This window comes from Nelumbo lutea, chromosome 5 (genome assembly GCF_056320005.1).
Source record: "Nelumbo lutea isolate HS-2025 chromosome 5, American lotus-T2T, whole genome shotgun sequence".
Classification (NCBI taxonomy): Eukaryota; Viridiplantae; Streptophyta; class Magnoliopsida; order Proteales; family Nelumbonaceae; genus Nelumbo; species Nelumbo lutea.
In genome coordinates, this window is record NC_142688.1 from 56,333,395 (window position 1) to 56,360,946 (window position 27,552).

Consider the following 27,552-nt stretch of genomic DNA (forward strand, 5'->3'; position numbering starts at 1 on the left):
TGATTACCATGTCCACATAAAATTTACTATAACACTATTTTACCATGCGTTGGTCATAATTCCATTGTCCCACAAGATGTAATCCTGGATTAAGGTGGACAGGGATAGTGCAAGTTGCTGCCTGGAAGAGTTTCTCACCTTTTCTCAAATCACCTGAAGCTGTCCTTCGCAAGTTAACATTGTAGTTTTTCTGGTTGGACTTGGAACTTGCTGATGAGGGAGAATACACGAGGAAAAACATCTTGGACTCTAGGCTTTCTACAGACACCTTTACATTGGAATCTTCTATCCCTGTTTATGGGGTTAAAGTTTTGACTACAAAGTGTCCATACATCATCCTATCAAACCAGAGATTAAAATCGAAAAGCCCCAGTCCAACGGTTTTAGTTCAAGGGGGATTTCTCTCCTCTCTTTGTCCACCCATAGAGGACTCCATTGCAGGTGCCAACAGAAGCCAGTCATTCGAAGTGGAGAATGGAATCATTTCTCTAATCTGGGTTCAGCCTCTTCTACAATAGACTAAGTTATACGTTAAGATTTTACTAACACATTCAATACATTGTAAATAAATTAACTGACCTATACACTTCCCGACGTTGCCTCGTCCCCCCATTTTCTAAAGAAAAAGGAAAAAAGAATCAAACACTTGCTCCTGCTGGGACGTAAAAGCTTGAAATATGCACCATATCTACCTTACTGAACCAGCTGGTTCAAACAGTATGCTAATGAACAATCGCATTTATTGCTCCAGCTTGGCACGTTTTGAATGTGTTTGCCTCATCCAATCAAGACATTCTTCTGCAGTGCCATATGGATGGGCAAGCTGCCATTCAAGCAATCTTTGTTGCTGCAAAAGAAAAATCGGTCATTTCTTATGTAGTTAGCTCCAAATAGCAGGCATAAAGGGTTACCTACCCATTCCTTGACTTGAGGCCCTCCAGTCTTGAGCTGCAAAACGTTCATGATATCCTTTCCATTGACCAATGGTTTCAGTTCCCATACATTTTCAAGACCTGCATTAGATTAAAAAAAAAAAATCTAAAGATTACATCTTTTTAGGATACCGAAAGAATTGGTATACATTAACAGTTATTGACTGTTGGAGAACCAATTGATCAACTTCAGTCTACTATCTAGCCTTAGAAAACTTCCCATCACTCAATGGCTAAAACTTTAATGATGGTACAAATATCCAGGTTCTTCAGAGGGGAGGACCGAATACGGGTCTTTCATAATTTTCTTGAACAAACTGCCCACTGCTAGTCACCCATGTCCTTGAACTCATCAGCTTGAGAATTTACCATTACATCAAGCAAGACCCCCTAGCCTCTTCTCTCAATGGGTGCCAACAAAATTAACAATTTCGTAACTACAATTCTATATACTGCAGCTGAACTAAGAATGAGTTTATGAATACTGAACGAGTATCATAGTGAGATGGTCAGAAACAGAAATAGCAATGATAGGACCCATCAAAAGGGGTAAACACTGATGAAGTTGCTGCTTTACAGGATTGGCTGGCAGTGGACTCATCTAGTATCATGAAGGAAGCTTCATTGCAAGCTCTTTCAAGCATCTCAGGAGAGTTCTCATTGACACTTAATGGAGTTTGGATCAATTAAGATGCAAAATGTAATCCAACACAGCTCAGTCATGGATCCAGAACATCAAAGTCAAATATGACAGAATCATTCAACTATGTCAAGCTTAAACTAGAGTCCACGACATGGTTCCAAGCTACTCCTTCAAAGATACACTTCCTATGTTAATACATACTTCAAGTTCTTTCAGTTATATATGCACATGCATCTGTGTATGTGTTATCAAGGCGACACTTAGATGAGGACATTTTTTGGGGTTACCTTATGCCTCACTTTAGTATGCTAGTATTTGAGGTGTATTAGGGCTGCAAACGTACTAAATCGAATTTGGATAGGGGTATATCCAAATTCAATCTGATAAGAAACATATATGATTTGAATTCTATTCGAATCCGACAGATATTCAGTGACCCCTATTCAAATTCGACTCACTTGTATTATCAGATATCCGAATTCGTATTTGATTCGATTCAGCCTGCAACATTGCAAGAAGATCGAGGATAAAGACTGATGACTGATAGCAGAAGAGGATAAAGAAGAATGCAGATATTGATAACATGATCTACATATTCCGGTCTCCCAATCCTATTCCCATTATTCCCATCCATGCTGATAATGTAGAGACAATCAAGATAGCCTCTATTCTTGTGTTCCATGAACACACAAAGCTTTGTGAGGTTGATTGCAAATTCACTAGAAATTAGATTCTTAACATTTTTATTGATTTTTTTTATTTAGATTATAAACATCTTACCTCCATAGATGAAATAGAGACCAAGGGTCATGCATTGGTGCGATCATCCCACCTATGACCACTTAAGCATCACCACAATCTTAAGCTTATTCAGTCCCAAGGTATATCATACTCTCAGCATCTGTGACAATGCCATTATATCTGTTGCACTCATCTAATTGCCTTCCAATGGGCCCTAAATAAGCATCTATCCCTCATCCAACATCTGAAATCTCCTCCGACTCCTAATGGGCCCAGATTGATCAAATAGTAATCATCACAAGTCCCAAAACTAATAGTGCAACTGATATGTAGCAAGAGCCCGTAAAGAACGAGAGCAATAATAATAAAATATATCAAACAGAAGGGAAAGACTGATGTCATGCCATATTTATTGATAAATGTGCAGATAACAGACAAAAATTAAATATAGGAAATTTTTTAACTAAAGCCATCAATTTAAGTCAACTAGAAGAAAAGGTGTCAGTGATCATACCTAGATCAACAATCTTATTCTCAACTCTCTTAAACAATTCTCGACTCTTTTCCAATTCAAAATGTCTGTCCAGGAGTTCTTCATTTTGTTTAAGATTTATGGGATATAACAATGTTGACATCAGTAAGGCCACTCGCCAAAAACCTTTAATCTCTCTTAGAAGCAATCCTGGGCAAGAAAATGAAAGAAGTTATCTGGTATGAAAGGTTTATACCTTGTAAAATATCATAATCCTTTTATAAATAAATACAGCTTTTGGACTAGTTGATAGAAGGCAATAGTCCCCGTGCGTGAAAATTTTGACAGTAAATGATTGAAGAACCCCAACTTCTGTAAACAACATAGGCATCCATACACAAGATCACTAAACAGGGAAGCAATCTATTAACTGTCAAAGACCTAGGTTTTGACAGTTTAATGTGTATCTAGTATTTCTATGCCTGGAGACTTAGGCAGTAAACGATTGATTTACCTCAAGTTCCTTGTGATAAAGAATTCAACAAGGAAGCAACTCATTTTTTACTAGTCTTTTATTAGAAAAAGGAACTCAAAATCAACATACAGATGTCAATAAATGATGGTACATGTGCAGTATTGAATTCTCATAAAAAACAAATGGGCAATAGAGCTGGATTGGGTAGCCTTGATGGGCAATAAATGATGGTACTTGTACACCCTTAATGGGTAGTAGAATTGCAATTTAGTGCCAGTTTGGGAGGGCTTTCATTTCACATAGTGGCTTCTGTCTTTGTAATGTTTGTTCCACATGGAAAGTCTAGAAGCTATATTTGGTGAAAAATTCAGAGAGCCCCAATATGCTTTCATTAAGCCAAGAAATCAACTTTCTATGAAGCTAGCATAGTTGTCAAGGTGACTAGGCAATTTTTAGAAGTCGCCTCACCCAACGCCAAAGGTTTTTTGTATTAGGCCACACATGTACACATTATATCATTTTTTGAATGCCTCTATATATAACGTATCATTTTATTGGTTGGTTCTATTTTATTAGAATACAACCTGTTGCATGTTACAACTTTTTTTATAAAGATCAAAAGGTATTGATATCTCCAAACCTGCCAATATCCGTCTTCTTGAATCAACTGGTACATCAAGCTCTTCTCTTCCCAGATCAACTTCAATTTTTCCTTCCTCATTTAATGCTATTAAAGGAATCAAGGATATAAATCTTTCTGATGCATTATGTAAGCTTATAACCTAGCAATGAGAAATTATATTCAAAATCATGGATAAATTTATAAATGATTAAGTAAAAACAGAGTTCTAACAAACATGAAAACATGGGGACAATGCAAGAAAATGAATGTCTGAACTGACCATCTCTGCATCACTGGCTTTAAGCTTGAGAGAATTCCGAAAGACATGGTTGACCAGAGGAATCTGTGAAGAAAGCAACTTAGACTTGAATTTCAACACATGTAAACAAAGTAATGAAAAGCGACAGCAGCATATAGCATGATGGCTGAAGATTATGCATAACCATCAAACATGACAGTTAAAATCAACAAATTACCCAGTAAAAGCCAGAAGGGCATATAAGGAGGTAAGAAAGGAAGCTCAGGCCGTATATGAGTTAATTGGACAGAAACAAAACTGAATTGACAAAGAAAAATGTAACTAAAATCAGTCCATTAAGTTCTGGGAAAGTGAAAAAAATGTACTCCAAAACAAAATGTAGAAATTAAAAATGCATTTATAAAACTCAATGAACAACCAAAACAATAGCAAGATGAACAATAATTTTGTGTGTGCATGGAATAATATGCACATCAATATACTGCAAATTTGTAATCAATTGTTAATTAACCCAATCAGGTTGGCTAACTCGTTAGCCAGTTATCTTCATAGATTAGGTGTAGCAAGGAGATATTTTGCATTGTGTTTTTTATTTATTAATTTATTTTTGAACAGCTAAAGTATATGTATTGTATTAATATCTGATAGAAATAATTCTTCAATTGCACATGTACACTAAGGATCTGTACGCTGGGACAAACATTGTTCAACTACACACGAGGTCTTTCAATTACAAGACTAGTGTAGTATAATCAAAAGGAGCAAAGAAGATTCCATGAAATTCTAATTGATAAGTAGCCATGATTTTAGTGTGTCCCAAACCTTCCTAACAATCTCCTCAGTGCTACCAGCATATGCAACAAGGAATCATAGACCATAGAGTCTTCCTCTTTTAAATCCATTTGTTTGCCAACCTTGAATAAGCTCTTTAAGGGTGTTGGGCATGCACTATTGTATTCTGAACAAATGGAGAAATTCATCCCAGCATAGTCCTGCCAGAGGACACTGAAGAAAAATATGGTTTTCTGACTTCAAGAAGAATTCATCCCAGCGTAGTCCTGCCAGGGGACAGTGAAGAAAAATCGTCCTTGGGGAGCTTCATTTTATAACAACTTAGATTCAATTCCTCCATTCAAAACCAAAGTTCAATCTCCAAAAAACATAGTCAATAAAATTCCAATTAGCTTGGTCCTATGTCTCTTCTAAGGCCATACAACCATGACATTCTTATACCCATCTAGCATGGTTTGAATCAGTGGTGTTTGGTTCCTTCAATGCACCAGCCAAATAACCCAATTTACCACAACCTCTAAATTGCATCGGCACATATTGAGACCATAATAAATAAACGGTCCCATCTAGCTTTACTGTAGATATTAACCAAGGTTCTCTACACCCCCAGTTTACCACAACTTTAAAAGGCACCCACACATATTGAGGCCATCATAATTAATTAGTCCCATCCCAACCTTAATCTCTCCAATTGGGTCTATTCTCTACAAAAGAACCCTTTAAGGGCTCTTTTGTAATTCTTTATTTTTTCTTCCTTAGCCCTTCAAGGACTCCTTTGTAATTATACATAATTAATATGCATTTTGACTCGTTTGGGCTGGGGGTTGATTCGTTCTGTTAGACACCCCTGAAACCTTTAGTGCTCCCACAAACTGGAAGATTGACATGGTATCAAAGTGGGTCGTGTCCACCAGCTGCTGATTCGATTAACTTGGATGGTTAGAGGATTGTTTGAGGAGTATTTTTAATACTATCGAACTCTGGTTGAAGGTTATTGGAGCACTGTTTTAATCAGCCAAAGTTGATAGTTTTTTTTCTTTTTTTTTTTCTTGAAAAGACGCCCAGCAGGTCAGTTTTTTCTTGTTTTCTCTGAATTGGCTGATTCAATCAGCCTATAGTTGGTGTCACCCAGGTCTCCTTTAACTGGTTATTAATCCGCTTTGAAGATTGGTTCGGTTTTGATAGGGTTTTGATCCCATCTTGTAGTCAACAGTCCTCAAACCTTCCATTTTGGGATTGACATCAATATAACCCTATTGTTCTGAGATTTCCACAGCATAATCTCAGTTTACTTGGTGAAATATTACTTCAGTATTGCTCTTGAACTGTTACCAATTTATGTTGAGTAGTTAATCTCCGTTCTTCCTTCTGTTAGCTTTCTTTTGAGCTCTGTTAACCTGTTTTGGACTGGTTGTGATTCAGAATATCTGAGAAGGATGATATCATTCCCGTAAAATTTGATGGAACTAACTACAACATGTGGAAGTTCCATTTTGATTTCTTTGTTGAAGGGAAAGGCCTGGAGGGATATTTGAATGGGAAGGTTACTAAGCTAGATGAAAGTTGGATAATGGGAAAATAATTTCTTGGATAGTCAACTCAATTGTTTCTCATATTACAGTACCCATGAAAAGAATGTGTCAATGTATGCATACTTGAAGGTGTACCATCAACCCAACATGTCTAGACAGTATAAGATTTAATCTGAGATTTTTGCTAATTTCTAGGGAGATAAGAAGATTCACGAATATTATGCTGGTTTCATTGACTTGTGGGTCTCCAGCAACCCTGTAGAATGTGTCAAGTATCTCCAGCAACACTTTGAGAAGAGAAAGGTGAATCAATTCCTTATGAGACTTAGACCTGAATATGAGATAATTAGGTCTAACATTGGAGTAGAGGAACTCTTCCATATTTGGATTCTGTTAAAATAATTTAGTTGTTGGTGTTAGGGTCTGTTTGACTAGTTAAAGTGTTTTTTTTATTTCGTTTTTTCACTTCTGTTATGTTTGTTATTGTACTCAGGGGCACAAGGGTCTTTTCCCTTGTTATTTCTGCCACCCTATATATATTATAATAAAGGCTGGCGCCGCCAGCACTGTTACATTGCAAATCCCTTCTCTTCTGCTCTCTCTTCTCTCTTCTTCTTCTCTTCTCTTCTCTTCCTCTTATTTCTGGCCGGCCATACTGTCAAGATGGTATCAGAGCAGGAATACTGACTTAAGAGAGCAGATCGAACAACCTTTACTGAGAGAACAGATCGAATAGACCTGCTGAACCTGGGCGGAACAGAGATCTGAATCTGGACTGAGGAAAACAGCTCTACAACTGGTACAGTTCTTCCATTTTCTCTTCTTTACCCTTCTTGGTCGTGTACCAAGTGAAAACCAAATGAATCTGGGCTGCTGAATGCTGTCGGATATGTATACCTCTGTTTTTTTTGGATCGTTGATCCTGTTCATGTGTTAAGACGACTGTAGGTCAAGGATGACCTGTCATCTCAATAATTTGACTTGATTATAAGTGATAAGGATCTCTCCTGCTGATTAATAGCTTTAGACATTCTGAAAGGCTGGTAGGTTGGGACTGTTAAAACCGTACAGGTCTGAAATCTGCCAAATATTGCCTCTGTTTTGTCCTGAATTTGGTACTGTTTGTGCTCAGCCTGTTTTTAAACCCAAGTGTGTGGGTGTGGCTGAGTGGAGCATTGTTTTGTGTAGTAAGGAGGGGTCCTAAGTCCGGTGTTTGGGACTGATTATCTGTTTTGACCATGTCGTTTGAGAATTCTGCTACTTCAGAGATTTCAGGGAGCCACAATGGAGTGAGTGGGGGAATGGATATGAGTTTTCCCATGGCTGTTATTCCCTTTGATGGTCTGAACTACCTTGAGTGGTCTAGGGGAATAAAACTCTACATCACTGCTAGGAGGAAAATAAGATACATCAATGGGAGAGTGAAGGAACCAAAGTATGGAAGTGCTGAATATGATAGGTGGAACCAAGAGAATAGTAATGGTGATGTCTTGGCTCTTGGTTTTCATGCTGCCACAAGTAAGGAAGACTTTTATATGGGCTGAAACTGCTTGTGAGATATGGGAACAAGAGAAGTCCACCTATTCAGAGCAGAGACACAATGCCAAGATATATCAACTGCAAGCTGAATCCTCTACCTGCAAGCAGGGGGAGAGGAGTCTCTCGATGTACTATTCTGGTTTGACATCGATATGGAAAGAACTTGATCACTATCAGAATGTGAATTGGAAGTGTGATGAAGATGAAAAGGCATATAAGTCACTTGTACCTCAGCAACGAGTTTTGGCCTTCCTCCTAGGGCTGAATCCTTCGTATGAGTCCATCAAGGTGCAGATCATGGGTAGTAAAGACTTGCCATCAGTTCAGGAGGTGTATGCCTTGGTGCAGTCAGAAGAGAGTAGAAGAAGTGTGATGAATGGTGTAGAAGGGGAGTCAGTTGCCCTAGCTGTCTGGGGAAACTTAGACACAAATGTCGAAGGTGCCAGAAGATACGACACACGAGAGATACATGTTGGGATCTCCATGGAAAACCTAAATGTGCACATGATTTGGGTAAGAAGTCAACACCTGATCAAGGAAAGAAACCAGGCCAACAAAATCAAAAAAGGTATTACTCAACTAATATGGCATCGACAAAGACTAGTCCTTTGGTAACTCAGGAGAGGCATCCCAATTCTGATCCTAAGGAAGACATTATCAACTCCTTTTGTGAACATTTGGAATTGTATGGTAGGACTCTTCGCCAGATGGATTCTAGTCCTACTCCCTTTACCTCGTTTGCGTCTACATCAGGTAATGCTGCCACAACCTTCCATGTGTCATCTCATACCAATGATTCTCCTTGGATTATTGACTCCAAAGCCTCAAACCACATGACCGGTAAGTCAAATTTGTTTTAGACATATAACCTTCTCTCTGGGAGAGATAAGGTAAGACTAACTGATGGTTCTTTTTCTACCATAGCTGGCCGAGGTACCATACCTCTCCCACTTGGTCTTACCCTTCCTAATGTACTGCATGTTCCGAAATTAACTATTAATTTGTTGTCCATTAGTAGTCTAACTCACTCCTTGAACCGCTCAGTCACTTTTTTTCCGTCTTCATGTGTGTTTCAGGATTTGGCCTCGGAGAAGACGATTGGTAGAGGAAGCATGGTAGATGGTCTCTACGTGTTGGAGAATAATGCTGGTCTTGTGGCTATAGAGTCCATGAGTTCGTCAAGTGAGTCAAGCCTATTTATGGCATAGTCGTCTAGGTCATCTTTCTTTTGAGTCATTAAAAGTTATGTTTCCAAAGTTGTTTGAGTCCTTGTCAGTGAGTCAGTTACAGTGTCAGACTTGTCAAATGAGTAAGCATTGTAGAAGTTCTTTACCTTTGCGAAATAAAAGATCTGAATTTCCATTTTATATTGTTTATTCTGATGTTTGGGGCCCTGTTACTCTACTTACTGAGGTTGGCTAGAAGTACTTCATTACCTTGATTGATGATTATTCTAGATACACTTGGGTTTACCCTATGCATTATGAAGTGCCAAAAATTGTGAAAGATTTTCAGCGCATGGTGCTCACTCAGTTCCAAACGGAAATCCATATCTTCTAGTCGGACAATGCAAAGAAATATTTCCATAGTGATCTCACAGAGTTTTTTTTTTTTTTTTTTGCTTCGAGTGGGTCACTTCAGCGAAGCTTTGTGCTAGGACACCCCAACAAAATGGTGTGGCTGAATGGAAGAACCGCCACCTTCTCAAAGTAGCTCGTGGCATATTAATTCATATGAATGTGCCAAAACGGTTTTGGATGGATGCAATCATGTGTGCTACATATATCATCAATCGCATGCCCTCTCGACTACTAGAGTATAAGGCCCCACATCAGCTTTTGTTCCCTACAGCCCCGTTGTCCACCATTCCGATGCGTGTTTTTGGGTGTCGTTGCTTTGTCCATAACCTGTCCCCTACTCGCGGTAAGCTTGATCCTCGGGCTATTCCTTGTGTTTTTCTTTGTTATCCTCTATATCAAAAGGGGTCTCGCTGCTATGATCCCACCTCTTGCAAGTACTATGTCTCCATTGATGTATCCTTCTTTGAGAATCAACCTTTTTTCTCGGTTTCTCCTCAGGGGGAGAGTAGGGTTGAGGAGAAACAGGCGGCTCAAACTCAACTACCTCCTTTACCCGATCCTCCTCCATTCCGGGTTTTTCATCATCGCCATAAAAGCCAGCATAGTTCAAGAGCCGTGGAACCTGACACTATGCAACCAACATCAACAGATTCACCCGAGGTAGATCCGTCTCATCAGTCAGGTACACTTGCTCCTGTTGATATGTTTGTTCCTCTAAATGTTGATTCACTTGTCACCGATGATCTTAATATTCCTATTGCTAAGAGAAAGGGTGTTAGGTCTTGTACCACTAATCATTCTATCTCTAATTTTGTGTCCTATGATCATGTTTCACCTTCATACTGTGCCTTTCTCTCTTCTGTGGACAGTGTCCCCGTTCCTAAGAATGTGGCAGAAGCTTTGTCTAAACTGGAACGAACAGATGCAATGCAGGAAGAAATTGATGCTTTACACAAAAATGGCACTTGGGAGTTGGTAGACTTTCCTGAAGGGTAGGAACCAGTGGGTGTTCACAATGAAACACAAGGCTGATGGAACTGTTGAAAGGTACAAGACTAGACTGGTAGCAAGAGGCTTTACACAGGTATATGGAGTGGACTATGCAGAGACTTTTGCACCAATAGCCAAGATGAACTCTATCAGGATTCTTCTTTCACTGGCAGCAAATCTTGACTGGGAACTTCACACCAATTGGACATCAAAAATGCTTTCTTGAATGGTGACTTGGAAGAGGAAGTGTACATGACCCAACCACCAGGGTTCTGTGCCAAAAGCAATAAACAAAAGGTGTGCAAGTTAAAAAAATCTTTATATGGGTTGAAACAATCACCTCGGGCTTGGTTTAGGAAGTTCCATTTAGCAGTTCAACAGATGGGGTTCAAACAATGCCAGTCAAATCATACTCTGTTTGTGAAAAGAGGTGAAGGTAAAATTGCAGCTCTTATTGTGTATGTGAATGACATAGTGATCCCAGGAGATTGGGAGGCTGAAATATGAAGACTAAAAAAATTCTTAGCCACTCAATTTGAGATGAAAGATCTAGGCCCCTTACATTACTTCCTTGGAATTGAAGTTGCCCGCTCTCACAAGGGCATCTTTATTTCCCAATGGAAATATGTACTATATCTACTAGAAGATATAGGCAAGTTGGGGGCAAAACCAATTGATTCACCAATTGAATCTAATCATCATCTAGGAGACAGTCAGGGAGAGTTTTTGAAAGATGTGAAGAAGTTCTAGAGACTCGTGGGGAGACTTTTGTATTTGTCTATGACCAGGCCTGATATTGCCTATGCAGTGGGTGTCCTTAGTCAATTCATGCACAATCCTAGGACAACTCACTTTGAAGCTGCAGAGAGGATCCTGAGATACTTCAAGAAGTTTCCCGGAGCTGGTTTGTTGTTCCAGAAACATGGTCACTTAAAGGTGGAAGTATATACTTATGCAGATTGGGCAGGAGCAGTCACTGACCGAAAGTCTACCAGTGGGTATTGTGCCTTTGTAGGAGGAAACTTGGTCACATGGAGAAGTAAAAAAACGAAATGTGGTGGCTAGATCTAGTGCTGAAGCAGAGTATAGAGTGATGGCTCATGGGGTTGCTGAAATCATGTGAATAAGAAATCTGTTAGGTGAACTAGGTTTCGCAGTGAGCAATCCTATATCGCTTTACTGTGACAATAAAGTTGGCATCAATATTTCTGCTAATCCAGTCCTTCATGATAGGATGAAACACATTGAGGTGGACAAGCATTTTATCAGAGAGAAACTTGAAAATGGAGAAGTGTGTACACCATATGTTAGCTTAGAAGAACAACTTGCAGATATCATCACCAAAGGTCTTCATCATGTGCGGCACAAAGATTTGTGTGACAAGTTGGGCATGATTGACATCTAAGCTCCAACTTAAGGGGGAGTGTTAAAATAATTTAGTTGTTGGTGCTAGGGTCTGTTTGACTAGTTAAAGTGTTTTTTTTTATTTCGTTTTTTCACTTCTGTTATATCTGTTATTGTACTCAGGGGCACAAGGGTCTTTTCCCTTGTTATTTTTGCCGCCCTATATATATTATAATAAAGGCTGGTGCTGCCAGCACTGTTACATTGAAAATCCCTTCTCTTCTGCTCTCTCTTCTCTCTTCTTCTTCTCTTCTCTTCTCTTCCTCTTATTTCTGGCCGGCCATACTGTTAAGAGATTCAATTATGGGCAAACTATTGAGGGAGGAGACTAGACTTTTAACTGTTGCAAGTATTGATGGGAAATTAATTGACTCGAGGCTAAATAGATTTTGTTGTTCAAAGAAACAAGAAATCTAGTGCTAAGGACTTCTCCAAAATTCAATGTCATGAATGCAAAGGGTTTGGTCACATTACTTCCCATTGTAAGAAGAATGCCTGCACTTATTGTAAGCATCATTGTCACATCATTCCGAACTTCGATTAGGCCATCTAATGGTGTCTAGAAGAACCAGCCACATGCACATCAAGTGAATGAGGAACAAACCACAAATATCTCATTTTCTTCATCTATGGATAAAGAGAAAATTTGGAAACTGTTAAAATTTTCTATTTCCTTTGCATTTTGTTATTGGCCTGTCTGGTGAGTTTTCTAGTTATTGTTCTTCTCAATCTCATATTTGGGTCATTGATTCCGAAGCAACTAATCATATGAACAAGGGCTTACCCTGAACCCCCAGATAGTATTTCTAAAACCCATCATAGACATATCATTACTACCAATGGTGAAAAAAGCTGAATATTGTTCTTCTCAATCTCATATTTGTATCATTGATTCTGGAGCAACTAATCATATGACAGGGGCTTTACCCTGAACCCCCAAATAGTTTTTCTAAAACCTATCATAGACATATCATTACTACCAATGGTGAAAAGCTGAATATCATTGCTAGTAATAACCTGTCCCTTAAGCTGTCATCTATTGCCTCCTTTCCTCTTACCAAAACCTTTTTCATTCCTAACCTTACTACTAGTCTGATTTCTGTTGGCTAACTTGTTGATGAAGGATATTACTTACATTTTCTCATGATGCTTGTTTGGTTCAGGACCGATGGGAAGGTGAAAGGGAAGGGGTGTAGGCTGAGCCGTTTATTTGCATAGGAGTTCGAGAATTCTCAAGCACCAACATCATCAACATACTTTAGTTCATCCACTTCTAGATCTTTTGTTGGGCAAAGAAATAAGGTTTGGGATTTATGGCATAAATGTTTAGGACATCCACATTTTGAAAAATTGAAATTTTTGTTTGACTATGGTTCTATTAAAAATAAAATTCCATCTTTACATACTTTTGATGCCTCATGTGTTTCTTGTTGTTTGAGTAAAATCCCGCACTCTACCCTTTCCTCACACATTTGAGCATGCCAACTCACCATTTGGAATCATAAGATGTTTGGACCTAATCTGTTATTTCTCGATTTGGATATACTTTGTCTTGTTCATTGATGATGGCACCAAGTACACATGGATTTACTTTTTGAGACAAACCAGAAGTATATCTTACATTTCAGCATTTTCATGCTATGATATTGTTAATATTCAGCCGAACTAAGAAGAGAGAAAGAAGAGAGAAGAAGAAGGAAGAAGAAGAATAGTGTTGAACTGAGAAGACAAAAAGTCTAACCCAATCGACCATATATTTAAAATTGACAAACAAGTATACAAAGACAGAAATGCCCTTGTCTATGTAGGAGGCATATAACTAACACATTCCTTAGATGAAAAAGGCTAAATTACTTCTATTTAATCAACTCTAACACTCCCCAACAAGGTGGAGAGTATATATCATATAATCCCAACTTGTTACATATATAGATGACTCTTCCTGAACTCAACCCTTTTGTGAACAGATCTGCCCATTGATCACCTCTTCTCACATGCTTTGTCCTTATCACACCATTGATGACCTTTTCCCTTACAAAGTGGCAATCTACCTCTATATGTTTAGTTCTCTCGTGAAAAACTGGGTTGGATGAGATGTGAATTGCAGCTTGGTTGTCACAGTATAGTTTCATGGGTTTGCTTATTGAGAACCCAATTTCCTGCAATAGTTTCTTCAACCACACTAGTTCACATGTAGTGTGTGCCATGGCCCTGTATTCTGTTTTTGCACTGCTCCTTGCTACCACAATCTATTTCTTGCTCTTCCATGTCACAAGGTTTCCTCCAAGAAATGTGCAATAACCTGTAGTGGATCTTCTGTTTGATACAGAGCCAGCCCAATCTGCGTCGGTGTATTAAACTATTTCAAGATCACCTCCTGGCTTGTACAGTACCCACGACCTAGAGCCCCCTTCAAATACCGCAAAATCCTAAGAACTGCATCCCAACGAGGTAGCTGAGGACTCTACATAAACTGACTTACCACACTGACAACAAATGAGATATCAAGCCTAGTGATAGATAATTCAGTTTTTCCACTAGCCTTCTTATTCCTTCCAGGATTATCAAACAATTCACCTGTGTCACTTCCCAACTTCACAATCAGTTCCATGGGAATTTCAACTGGTTTAGCACCTAGTAACCTTGTTTCTTCCAACAGGTCAAGGACATATTTCCGTTGACAGGGTTTATGCCTTGCTTTGATCTAGCAACTTCTATACCCAGGAAATACTTCAACTTCCCAAGATCTTATGTCTAAAAGTGATATTGTAGGAAAATCTTCCTAGCCACATAAACTACTAGCAAGATCTTCCTAGCCACAGAGTCATAGCTAAACACTGAGTGGTCAACCTGACATTGTCTCATTCCTAACTCCTTTAGCGCTTCACTAAATTTGTCAAGCCAAGCACAGGGGGACTGTTTGAGCCCATAGATCGCCTTCTTGAGCTTACACACCTTACCATCCTCCCCATGAGCAACAAACCCTGGTGGTTGCTCCATGTACACTTCCTCTAGAAGATCACCATGGAGAAAGGCATTTTTAATATCAAGCTGAAATAGAGGCCAATCATGCACGACAGCTAAGGAAATCAACACACGGACTGAGCCAATCTTTGCAACTGGAGAAAAGGTTTTGACATAGTCTACACCATAAAGTTGAGAGTACCCTTTTGATGAGTTCCCATGTATGATTTTGATGAAGAGCAGAGAGTTCCTCTTCCATAGCTTTTCGCCACCCTGGCGAGGTAAGAGCCTCCTGAACATCCTTAGGTATGGATACAGAGGACAACAAGGTAATAAACTTACGATGGGAAGCAGAAAGGTGAGATATAGAAACATAATTGGATATGGGGTGTAGAGTGCAACTATGTTTACCTTTCACAATGCAATAGGAAGGTCAAGATCATAAGGAAATTCGGTTATGGAAGGAGTTGGATCTACTGCCAGAGTAGAAGGTGGTGGGGGTGCTAGTCTCTATCGATGAGTATACACTTGACGGATTGGTAGTCTTTCAGTACACTCCTGCATTGGGAAAGGTGGAGACTCAGGCATAATGGGAACCTCTGGAATGGAATCATCAACCGGAAGAGGAAGTGGAACCTCTATAGGTGAAGGAGAGATATCAAAACCAGAGAAGTATGGCACCGATTAAAGCAATGTAACATCAGGACAAACAAATGATTTCCGAGTAATAGAATTGTAGCATTTATACCCTTTCTGGGTCCTAGAGTAGCCAAGGAAGATAATACTTAATGGAGCGAGCATCCAACTTGTCTAAACCAAGCCAAGATTCTGAACAAAGCACACACATCCGAAGATCCTGAGAGTTAGGGGATATGGAGACAAAGTGGGAAATAAGATAGAGAATGGAGAACGACCATCAAGAACGAACGTGGGCATGCGATTAATGAGAAAATAAGTAGTAAGTATTGCATCACTCCGAAAACGTTTAGGAGCATTCATATGACAAAGAAGAGACCAAGTTGTTTCAAGTAGATGTCGGTTCTTCCTCTCAGCCACCCCATTTTGCTGAGGGGTGTGGGCACAAGATGTCTGATGAAATATACCATGTTGTTCCAAGTATTGTTGAAACGGAGAAAGAAAATACTCTCTGCATTGTCAGAACGAAGAATTTTAAGTGAAACACCAAATTGTGTACGTACTTCAACATGAAATTTTTGGAAAATGAAAAATAATTCACTTCTTTCTTTCATTAAATAAAGTCATGTCATTCTTGAATAGTCATCAAGAAAGATAACAAAATATTTGTAACCATTGTACAACTTAATTCTAATTGGACCCCAAACATATGATTGAACTAAGTCATAAGTAGGGGTGTCAATTGGACCGGATTTGGTCCAATCCGATCCAATCCAATGTGAGTCCATTATAAATGTACGAGGTCCAATCCAATCCAATGAATGCTTTGGACCAATTTGAACCGGTCCAATTCAATGTATGGATCATCCAATCTGTTCAAATTCATTTTGATTTAGATTGGTTTCAACCCAAACCCGGTTCGTTGACACATATTCTTATCTTATATCAATGGACCAAATATTGGCTTAATCCAACCTAATCCAATATAACTTTGTTACGAACGGACCAAGTCCAATCCAATCTAATAAATATTTTGGACTAGATTGGTCCAATCGAATGTCATATTAGTCCGTCCAATCTGTCCAAATTGATTTTGGACTGAACGGGGTCCAATCCAAAACCGGTCCATTGACACCCTTAGTCACAAGGACTTAACATATGACTATCAACTCTAGGACAGAAGGAAATCCAATGGTGTTTCCCATACTGATACGACTCACTTCAAAGAGGATAAACGACTCAATGATGGAACAAGAAGTTTGAAAGCTTTAAGAGATGGATAGCCGAGTCTACAATGTCACTGAAGAGGAGTCAAGGAGGTTTGAAGTGCAAGTGTAGAGCCACCATTGTCAAGATAATACAATCCACTAGTTTCATGCTCTCCACCAATCTTCTTCCCCATCGTTAGATCCTGAAAAACACAAGAGGAAGGGTAAAATGTGATAGAGCAATTGAGGGATTTGGTTAGTTTACTAACAGACATAAGACTAAAAGAAAACTTAGGAACATATAAAACAGAAGACAAAGAAAGAGATGTTGTGGTAACATTACCAACACCGTAAATGGGGGAAGTAGATCCATTGGCAAGGGTAACATTATTTGATGTAGAGGCTGGAGAAAGGGAGGAAAACACACCTGGAGTGATCAAAGGCTCTAGAATCAATTATCCAGGGTGAAGGTTTGGATCCTAGGCAAGCTATACCTAAATGAGCAAGGGTGGTGGTGTTCTGATGTGAAGTGGCCTGAATCTCTCATACTCCTCTCTTGGAATACTCATCATCTCCTTCCCAGTAGTAGTGACTGTAGAAGATGCTGGATCAACTGGTTGAGTATCACTAACTTCACTACCACCAACAGCTGTATGATTAGCCCATGTGGATGGTGGGCCATGCAAATCATAGCAGAAGTTAACTGTGTCCTCACCCACAATGTGTGCGCTTCCTCTGCCACGGCCTCCCCATGTCACAACCTCCTCCACTTCTACGACTACCAACAGGGTTACCACGGCCTCCCTTAACTGTATGACCACCTCCTCTGTGCTCATAAGAAACACCTCGAGTGTCAACAAGTGCTGATCTGTCGGAAGTTATGTTACTTTCTGTGGGGCTAAGAGATATCCTGCAGAGACAAGCAAACACTTCTTCAAGAGTCTGATTTCCCTGCTAGAAATTGAAGTATTCCTGATAAAGTTGATAGCCCTTGTAGTGTTGGCATGTTTCCATATATCCCTTGCTGTATCTAAAAACATGAAATTAACACTGATTTTAGGCTCCATACTGTTCCACAACCACGTCATGATCTAAGCATCCTCTTGCTCTCAATCACTAAAACCCAGGGATTCAGCACTCGGTTTCTCCTCCTATACATGTTTCATTTTCTTCTTAGCCTTCAGAAACACTTCCAACAACTTGGCCCACGGAACATAGTTTTCACCATTGAGTTTGATGGACGTCATCTGGACACTTAAAAACTCAGAGGAAATCATCACACTCGATTTCTAGTCACTACTCACATCACCCATCAACACCATTTCAATCTATGAAGCTAGTTCTGCCCGTCACACACAAAAAGGAGAGGTTCCAACCACTACACTACTGTTCTTCAACTACCACACCAGCACACTAATAATCACCATGAGTTTGCCCTAGCATGCATTCGACCACTTTGAACACCATTGTACTGTGAACAAGCAGATTTAAACACACAGGGAATCCCTCTTGAAACTGCTCATTAGAGGGTTCAGACCACTGCTACTACACCTACTCGACCACCACAGCTGTCACACATGGTGACAACAGTCCACATGAAAAAAAAAATTCTTTCTCTGTTCACTCAAACCGTTGCACTCGTCCACTGTCACCAGAAGTCAATCCACCGAAACCCTGGAGGTTGCCACAGAAAAAGAACAGAGAAAGAAGGCTGCAATCGACTTTTACTAGTGGCACTCTCGTACCATGTTAGTAATTCAGCCGAACTGAGAAGAGAGAAAGAAGAAGAAGAATAGTGTCGAACTGAGAAGACGAAAAGTCTAACCTAGTTGACCATATATTTAAAATTGACAAACAAGTATACAAAGATAGTAATGCCCCTGTCTATGTAGGAGGTATATAACTAACACATTACTTAGATGATAAAGACTAAAATACCCCTGTTTAATCGACTAACAAATACAAATTCGGTTTCATTCTCATACGTATTTTCTGAAAAGATTCGGGGGAGAATATACCGATGGAGACTTCTTATCCTATCTAACAAGTCATAGGATACAAATTTAACGAAGCTGTCCAGACAAACCTCAACAGAATGGAGTGGCTAAGCGTAAGAATGGTCATGTGCTCAGTGTTGTGAGAACCCTGATGCAAGAATCTCATGCTCCTTTGTTTTGGGTAGAGGCTGCTAGTATTGTTGTGATAATATGTCTCCTTTCTTGATTAATTGTGTTTCCTCTTTTGTTCTTGCTAATATGTCTCCTTTCCAGAAACTGTTCAGTCATCCTCCAGATTTATCTAGTCTCCATGTTTTCGGGCGCCTTTGCTTTATTCATTTTCTGTCTTGTGAATGTTCCAAGTTATCTGCTTAGTCTGTTATGTGTGTCCTTGTGGGATATAGTCTAGATAACAAAGGATTTCTTTGTTATGATCCCTCTGCTTGTCACATTTGTGTTTCTCAAAAGTTGTTTTCCTTAAGCCTATCTCCTTTTTTATTATTGTTGCTAGGCTATCTACTCCATCTGTTTCTGTTTTGCAGAATTTTGCTCATAGGATGTTTCTCCTCGTACTAGTGTGAAAGACCTTCTCGCCTTCTCTCGCAAAAGGTAATGTGCTCCAGATCCTATGCCTACAACCTCACTTCCTCCTAGCTCGGATCATCTCTCCACTAATGCTCCTGTAAGTGATGTTACTTCATATTCTATTTCTATTCCTACCACATCTCTTCGTCATTCCTCTCATATTTCTAGACCTCCTGACCGCTATGGTTTCCCTTCAAACCATAGTTCTTTGTCTGTTGTGTTATCTGTCATATATATCCCCTGCTCATATCAACAAGCCATTACTGATCCTCATTGCAGAAAAGCCATTGGTGCAGAAACTTATGCTTTACAAGAGAATGGCACTTGAATTTGGTGGTTCCTCCCTTTAGATGCTTTAGTCATTGGAAGTTGTTGGGTTTACACTGTGAAATTGAAGTCTGATGGTTCATTGGAACTATACAAAGTTTGTCTTGTTGCTCAGGGATACACCTAAGAGTATGGCATCGACTATAAGGAGACATTTGCTCCCGTTGCCAAGATTACTACAAATCGTATCCTCCTAGCTCTCTATGTTGTGCATTCTTGGGCCATTTATCAATTAGATGTGAATAATGCCTTTCTTCACGGTGAACTAAAAGAAATAGTACACACGAAGCCTCCTAGATATAGTGGTGATCTTGCCCTTGTTTAGCGGCTAAAGAAATCCTTATACGGCCTCAAACAAGCTTCTCAGGCCCGGTTTGAGAAGTTTCGAGATGTTGTTGTTGCTATTGGATATCATCAGAGATGTTGTTGTATGTAGAAAATGTGGTGTTGACTAGGGATGATCAGGATGGAATACAGAAACTCAAGTCTCTTCTCCACAGTTCCATTCATATGAAAGACTTGGGTTCTCTTATTTATATCTTGGGGCTGGAAGTACACCGTAGTGACCGAGGTTACTTTGTTTGTCGACACAAATATGCATTTGATCTTGTAAAGCTTGTTGGTCTTACGGGCACCAAACAGGTTGGTACACCTCTAGGACTCAATGTTAAATTGTCTAAATCTATGGGACCTTGCTTCTTGATGCTACAATACACTATATCGACAACTGGTAGGGTCCCTCATCTATCTCACCATGACTCGTCCGGACATTTCTCATGTGGTTTAGGTAGTTAGTCAGTTTGTTCAACCCCACATGACCACTATCCACAAGATTATTCATTATGTTCGTGGCATTTTATCTCAGGGACTATTCTTTTCCTCCTTTCCTATTCAGTTGAGGTCTTATGCTGATGTAGATTAGACAGGCTGCCTTGACACTAGATGGTCTACTACAGGGTAGTGTGTCTTTTTGGGTGACTCCCTCGTCTCCTGGAAATGTAGGAAACAACAGTTTCTAAGTCATATACATAAGCCAAATATAGGGCTATGTCATCTGTGTGTAGTGAGATTGTTTGGCTTCAATCTCTCCTTGTCGATATTAGTGTTTACCTCCTTCCACCTATTCCTCTCTATGTTGATAACACTAGCACAAACAAGATTGCATCTAATCCAGTGTTCCATGAGAGAACCAAGCACATTGAGGTGGACTGCCTTTATCAAGGATCTTTTTCTTGCTAGATCCATCTCTCTTCCATATATAGCTTCTAATTTGTAAATTGTTGATATACTTATGAAGCCTATGACGAAATCTATACATCTATATCTTGTGTGCAAACTGATAATTATGTCTCAACATTAGTTTGAAGGGGAGTATGAAGACACTTGATGTACTACTATGGTCCCTGTTGTACTATAGTCTTAGTCTCTTATTTTCTTCCTTTTTATCTTTTAGCTCTCTTAAGGGCTCCTTTGTAATTCTTTATTTTTTCTTCTTTAGCCCTTCAAGGGTTCCTTTGTAATTATACATAATTAATATATATTTTGACTCATTTGGGGTGGGGATCCATTCATTCTGTTAGACACCCCTGAAAGCTTTGGTGTTCTCCCAAACTGGAAGATTGACAGAAAACACTCGTGGCACACTAGGAGAGATGGAAGAACACCTAGCCACTCACTGTATCTCCAATAATCCATAAGCACAACTGCCCCATGTATTTGGTAGAAATAAACCCCCAAAAAATGGAGCATTACCTCAATAAATCAATACAAGAACTTCTACAGAAACCAGGTATTATTACATAACTACCCCCAGTTAGGCGGCAGCAATAGAAAAAAAAAAAGCCATGAAGGCCCATTAATACTAAAAGCTCAATATAGACAAAGCAACCCAAATAAATGAAAAGAAAATGAGATGCATAAACAACTAGATGATCCATATTTCAACACATCATTGAGGATTTCATCTTTCCTGTCAGATATCCTACCTTCCCATTCCCTTCTATATACATCTTAATAGATAGAGACCTTCCTAGTAAGTTTGTGCTATCAAACCTGATAACAATTTTTTATCAGCATCAAATATGATAACCTGATAACATTTTGTTATCAGTTGATGATGCCAATGTAGACCCAGTTCCAGAGATCCCCGCAATGTCTTTGTAATCACCAAATATCTTCTCAGTCAACATGGTTCATGAACTGATCTTCACAGGATGGATGAATTTAAAAGACCACTCCCACAGGCCCAGAAGGCTCACAGACCCATACAAAACTTCTTTCTTGTACTCAGCTAGGATAGAAGAGTACACAATCACCTTCAATCATTCAAATAAGTCACAGACATCATCAACAGTCCAATACATACACACTTAGAGAGGTACTTCTGCTTTTATTTAAGCAGAAAAAAGCAAGTTTCAGTCACTTTCAGTTACAAGCAGTAGATATGGAAGTGAAAAAAAATTTACAAAATTCAGAAAATCCACCAAAATTACAAAATCTCCTCTATCACATTAACCCTATTGAAGATAACTTTCTCATGAATTAACAGAAATATTGAAACTCAGATCTGAAATTTTACGATTTTCTCAATGTACATAAAAGTCTTAAATGCATTCATGTGACATCAGAAACATCATTAAAATTGCCTTAAATCCACCTCTATCAAATTTTACGCTTTTTTCCTCCAGTAACTTCACAAACTATAACAGGACTTTGTCCTTGGACACCAACTTGAACAATGAGAATTGAGAAACAGTAGAAGAAATAAGGTGGAAAGAAGAATTTGTCAGAGAAAACGCTACTGAACTCTAATTCCCACTGTTCTATAAATGGAATGACAAAAACACTACTTAAAACCATAGAAAGACAAAACTATCCTTTCAATGGATTCCTAAAAGGAAAGATTATTGTAGTCTGGACTAGAATACTGGACCAGCTTCTGCCAGCTCTCTCAAAAGATGGTAACCATAATCTTCTAATTAACAAAATAAACTTAAGCTGATGGATTACTCACATTTAATATTGTGGAATAAACTAACTGCACATACAAACTTTCAAAAAAATCTAAAATATGCAGGATTTCTGTTGTACAAGAGAGTAGTTACCTTTTTGCCTTTGTTGTCTCTATACACAGATTTTCTAAGTGGAAGAAATAATGCTCCAAATAGGTAAAGCCTGATTTGTTCATCCTAAAATTCGCATATAACAAATAAATAAAGTTCAAATATTAATACAAGAACAAGTCAAACATAGAACCAAATGCAACTGACCAAATATAAAAAATAATTTGAACCTACACAAAGAAAGATAGGATAAGTTTAGTAAGAAGAAATGATAAATTTGTGAAATTAATATTTGCTTAACTATGTTCATAAAGGAGATCAACCAGGAATCCATGACACCTTGCATTCCCTTATTTTCCTGAATATCTACTTGACACAGACAGATTAATCCAATCACTGAGTTTATGGCAGTTATGATTTTTAGAAACCAAAGAAGAATGAAGATTGAGAATGTGAGAAGGATATAAGAAAAAAGAAGAGAAGAGATCATATGCTTTTGAAAGAATCACATTCAGTGTGTCTCATCCAGTGATCTAATTGCATTATATACTGAAGTAAAGACTACAAAAACGCCAAAGTAGTAGCATGAAAAAAAAAATATTTCTATCACTCTCTTTCAGCCACTTGACCTAGATTTTTGTAGAGTTGTTGATTAAAGACTCAGCTTCCCACTTGAAAACCTTCAGCACTTCTCACCTTTTGATGGTCCCCAAAAAACATCATAGTTCCACTTTTTTCAATACAGCCATCAACCTTTGAAGTTTTAAGAGTACTCTTTGAATGCATCACCATCCATAGGTAAAACCCAATTCCTTTTAACGACATTTTTGAAATACTCATACAAAGTCCACCTTTGTAGACTTCAAAACACAATTAATAAATGCTTCCTATATATGTGTTTCAAAGCCTTAATAAACAAATAGACATTCCAAGCATAGTACACTTCTCTTCTTGCACCAAGTACATTTATTGACTTCAAAACCATCATCAACTAAATTTAGAGTATGCACCCACTCGTGAAAATCAATCATCGTCACCATCATCCAAGCCTTATCCCAACCATATGGGACTACATGAATCTGGTTTTACCATTCCACTCTATTTAACGTCATATCCATTGTTAAGTTATTGGCATTTAAATCATTTCTTACTACTTCTACCAACGTTCCTTTTGGTCTATCCCTATCCCTTCCATACTTTTCAAGGCGCCAAGGCGAGGCTAGGCGACAGGGGGGCGCCTTGTTGCCTAGGCAGGCACCTAGGCGATGGATTCTTTTTTTAAGTAAAACCATATATCCTAGGGTAGTTCCCTAGGTTCTATAACCATCTTTCCTTAATAATTATCCATAATTTTCAAAAAATGAAGGGGCTGAAGCACTACTTTTGTTATAGGAAAAGAAGAAAGGAAAAGGTGGAAGAAGAAGATCGGTAAAAAGAAAATGTGTTGATTAGACAAAATTTTAATTTCTTCCCTTGCTTATTGGTTCAGGTTCTGAAATCTTTGAGGATTCAATCAGGATCAAAACTTCGATACGATACGCCCCGTATCGGGTGTATTGTATTGTATCTTTGGCGCCCCAATACACATGTTTATAGGTGTTTTTGAGAACCCATTTTTTAAAACAATATATATATATATATATAAATGAAATTGAAAACCAAAGAAATAAAAAATAGGGGAGAATCGTTATAAGTATTGATACACCGCTGCCGATACATAGAGGTGTATCGATACTTCGAACCATGGGTTCAATACAACAGTTATCAATTTTGTGTTGATTAAACCCTAACAAATAAAAAAATAATAAAAATAAATTAGTACATAAACACATAAAATGAGTATTCTAGATTAATAATGCCTATTTTATAATTATAATGTCAAAAAATTAAAAATATAAAAGTACTTTATAACATAGTGCACAAAACTACGAGCCTCCAAGGGCACCTTGTCGCCTAGGTGCCCGCCTAGGTGTCGCCTTGACAACTATGATCCCTTCTAGCCCCTTCAACTTGCAATAGATCACTTCTTCTTTCAAGTATAGTTGATGGTCTACTTTCTCTCATTTTATCATCCATTTGAGCTATTCCTAGATTCCTTCAAATGATTTCATTTATGATCCCATCCTTCGTAGTTTTTCCACTCATCCATCTCAACATATGCATTTCTACCACGCTGATTTTTTGGGCATGTTGTTTCTTGACTGCCCAACACCCTGCTCCATACAGTTTAGCTCTTTTTAGTCTAAACAGTATTCACCTATCACATAAAACCCTGGACGCACGCCTCCATTTTGTCCATCCTGCTCCAATTCCATAGGTGACATCCTCCTCAGTCTCTCTCTTATTATATTATCAAACCATGATACTAGAAAAGGTCACATTGAATTATTTCTCAATCTCCAATCCTAAGTGTACACTAACTTGCACTACTACTACAATTATTATTAAATTGCATACCATATTATTCTGTTTTAGTCCTACTTATTTTAAAACCTCTTGTTTCCAAGGCAATTGTCCATAAGCTTAGTTTTGTATTAATCCTTCATTAGTTTCATCAATTAAAACAACATCATCGATAAACAACATGCATCATGAACTTTGGTGAAGACCCACGGAACCTAAATCCAGCTTCCTACCTCTAATCTTTATAAAGTTGCATTGACATCCATAACAATCATCCAAGATTCCACCAAATTCTCCCATAAAAAAAAATGCCTGATACCAGCATCAACATTAAGAAGCAAATGTTGTTCGCCATCCCCTATCACCTCAAAGCAAATGCTGTTCTCCAAAAAAGCCAAATTTTATTAGAAAACACCTGGTTGTGAAACCCATTCATTCCTATTCTTGAAACAATAAGACATGTTCAACAATAGCATAAGTACAAACACCTTGAAATTTAATGTTCCAAAAAAGACCAACCATCAAAGAAATAGGGAAGAAGCATTACCATGGATCTGTGATCTAGGCTTCATTTGGATAAGCTTTTGCACTTTGAGTTGTGGAAAACAAAATTAGGCCAAAAGTGATTTGAACGTTTGGTTATAATTGCTTTCAAAGTGTTATAATATGAGTCTAAAATGCTTTTACACCCCAAAACAAAATGCCTAAAATTGGTTCTTTTGGGATTTGAAAGCAAAAATCCTAAAGCTTATCCAAAAGCAACCTCAGTTATACATTGAGTGTTCTCACTATTATTCATGAGCACATCACTATTCTCTTCTTGCACCATGTCTGCTTTTTCTGATCGATCTCTAGAGCACTTCACTGTAGTAAGCCCTCCATCGAACCCATTATCCACATTAGCATGCATGTTTACACCACCATTGTCATCATCTAACAAAAGGTCCAACGAAATTTCGAAACACAAGGACTAAACTTCTCTTACAACTATAAAAATTTGGATACTTTTCAATCAAGGGAAGACTTCACACTACTAATAAGCTCAGTTTAGTCGATATTCTAAACTCTTTCCTGCTATCATTCATCATAGTCTTCAAAGCAATACTCTTTGGGGGATGCACTGTATCCTTTTCCAATCAAACAGTACCGTTCTTCATATTATCCCTTTTTATCTTCTTCTAGCATTCACTTCAACATGTCCCTATGTATTAGTAGACATGTCAATCCACAACCACTTGTTATGAACTTTTAGTCGTCCAAGTATAGGAAACATGTTTGAAATGTTAGAAATATCATATGGAAATATTGTAAAAATTATAGACATGGTGGAAATATTGAAAAAATATGCAAAAATATAGAATGATATTTTATAAAATGATAAAAGAAGCATAGGCACACCTTTTAAAATTATTGTATTGTTCAAAATCATTAAACAAAGCTAAGAAATCAAGGTCATAGACAAAAGAATACATTCTAAAGTTGTCCTATAAACCTCAAGATTTAGAGCTTCATGATAGAATGAGTTTAAAGCATGTTTAACACATTCTAAAGAATGAGTTAAATTGTTCCAATAGATCAACCAAATAGTCTATTACACAAAAAATAATAATAATTTAACTTCATGTTTGAAATGAATATTGAGCTAGCTCAAAGTGGTATCATGTAAATTAGGCAGGCAATCCGTACGATATTGTCACCAACTAATGTTATAATGCCATCTCTTGTACTCCTTATAGTGCTGGTAGTGTTCACTAAGATATATATATTTGTTCGAGTAAAATTTCATACCCATGAAAGTGGAAATGGAAATATGTTGTGGCAATTGGAAACTATCTCTCGTACTCCACATAGTGCTGGTAGCATTCATTGGGGAATATGTTTGATTCTAGTAAAATTTCATGTCGCTACACATGGAAATGGAAATATGTTGTGCAAACATTAGCGAATTTAGGGACATTTGAAACCATGTTTTAAATACTGCTCTTTCTCAAATCAAATCATGATACACTTGGGAGTAATAGTGGTAATCGCAATATTCCTTTCAATGGAAACATACCTATGAGGAAATTTTTGATATCTTGAATAGCTAGGGAAAATGATAAAGGTTGTAAAGAACACACAATCTCTTCTTTTGAAAAACAATATGGCCAGATCTCCCCACTACAACAAGAGAGTTTGCATCTGATCTCAATCATTGTGGGTGAAAGAGGTGGAAAAACCAATTTAGATTTGACTATCAATGCAAAAGAGGGTGGGGATTGGGGAGGATCTGCAGAGGAACTCACATAATAAAAGCACATATTGACCAGTTTAAAAGCACATACGGGCCTATTTATAAGCCCATTTAGATCCTTTATTTAAATAGGGAAAAGACCACTCCCACTTAAGT

At 38.2% G+C, this 27,552-nt stretch overlaps 1 protein-coding gene across 3 annotated transcripts in view; it reads right to left on the bottom strand.

The window, feature by feature from the left end:
• Positions 1 to 269: 269 nt before the first annotated feature.
• The window catches only part of LOC148852556 (Polynucleotide adenylyltransferase family protein), an 88,095-nt gene continuing 60,812 nt past the window's right edge, over positions 270 to 27,552 (bottom strand). The window contains exons 10-17 of one of the 3 annotated variants that reach the window (XR_016099605.1): positions 22,803 to 22,886; positions 4,166 to 4,228; positions 3,904 to 4,045; positions 2,831 to 2,998; positions 916 to 1,013; positions 693 to 847; positions 580 to 616; positions 270 to 509 (exon numbers count right to left, since the gene is read on the bottom strand). Coding sequence is in view for 2 of the 3 variants with exons in the window: in XM_088946609.1 (XP_088802735.1) it covers positions 740 to 847; positions 916 to 1,013; positions 2,831 to 2,998; positions 3,904 to 4,045; positions 4,166 to 4,228; positions 22,803 to 22,886 (663 nt within the window). In the remaining variant the exon portion in view is untranslated. Of the gene's footprint in view, positions 848 to 915; positions 1,014 to 2,830; positions 2,999 to 3,903; positions 4,046 to 4,165; positions 4,229 to 22,802; positions 22,887 to 27,552 lie in introns of all 3 variants that reach the window. The other 2 variants (XM_088946609.1, XM_088946608.1) reach the window with 2 other exon arrangements.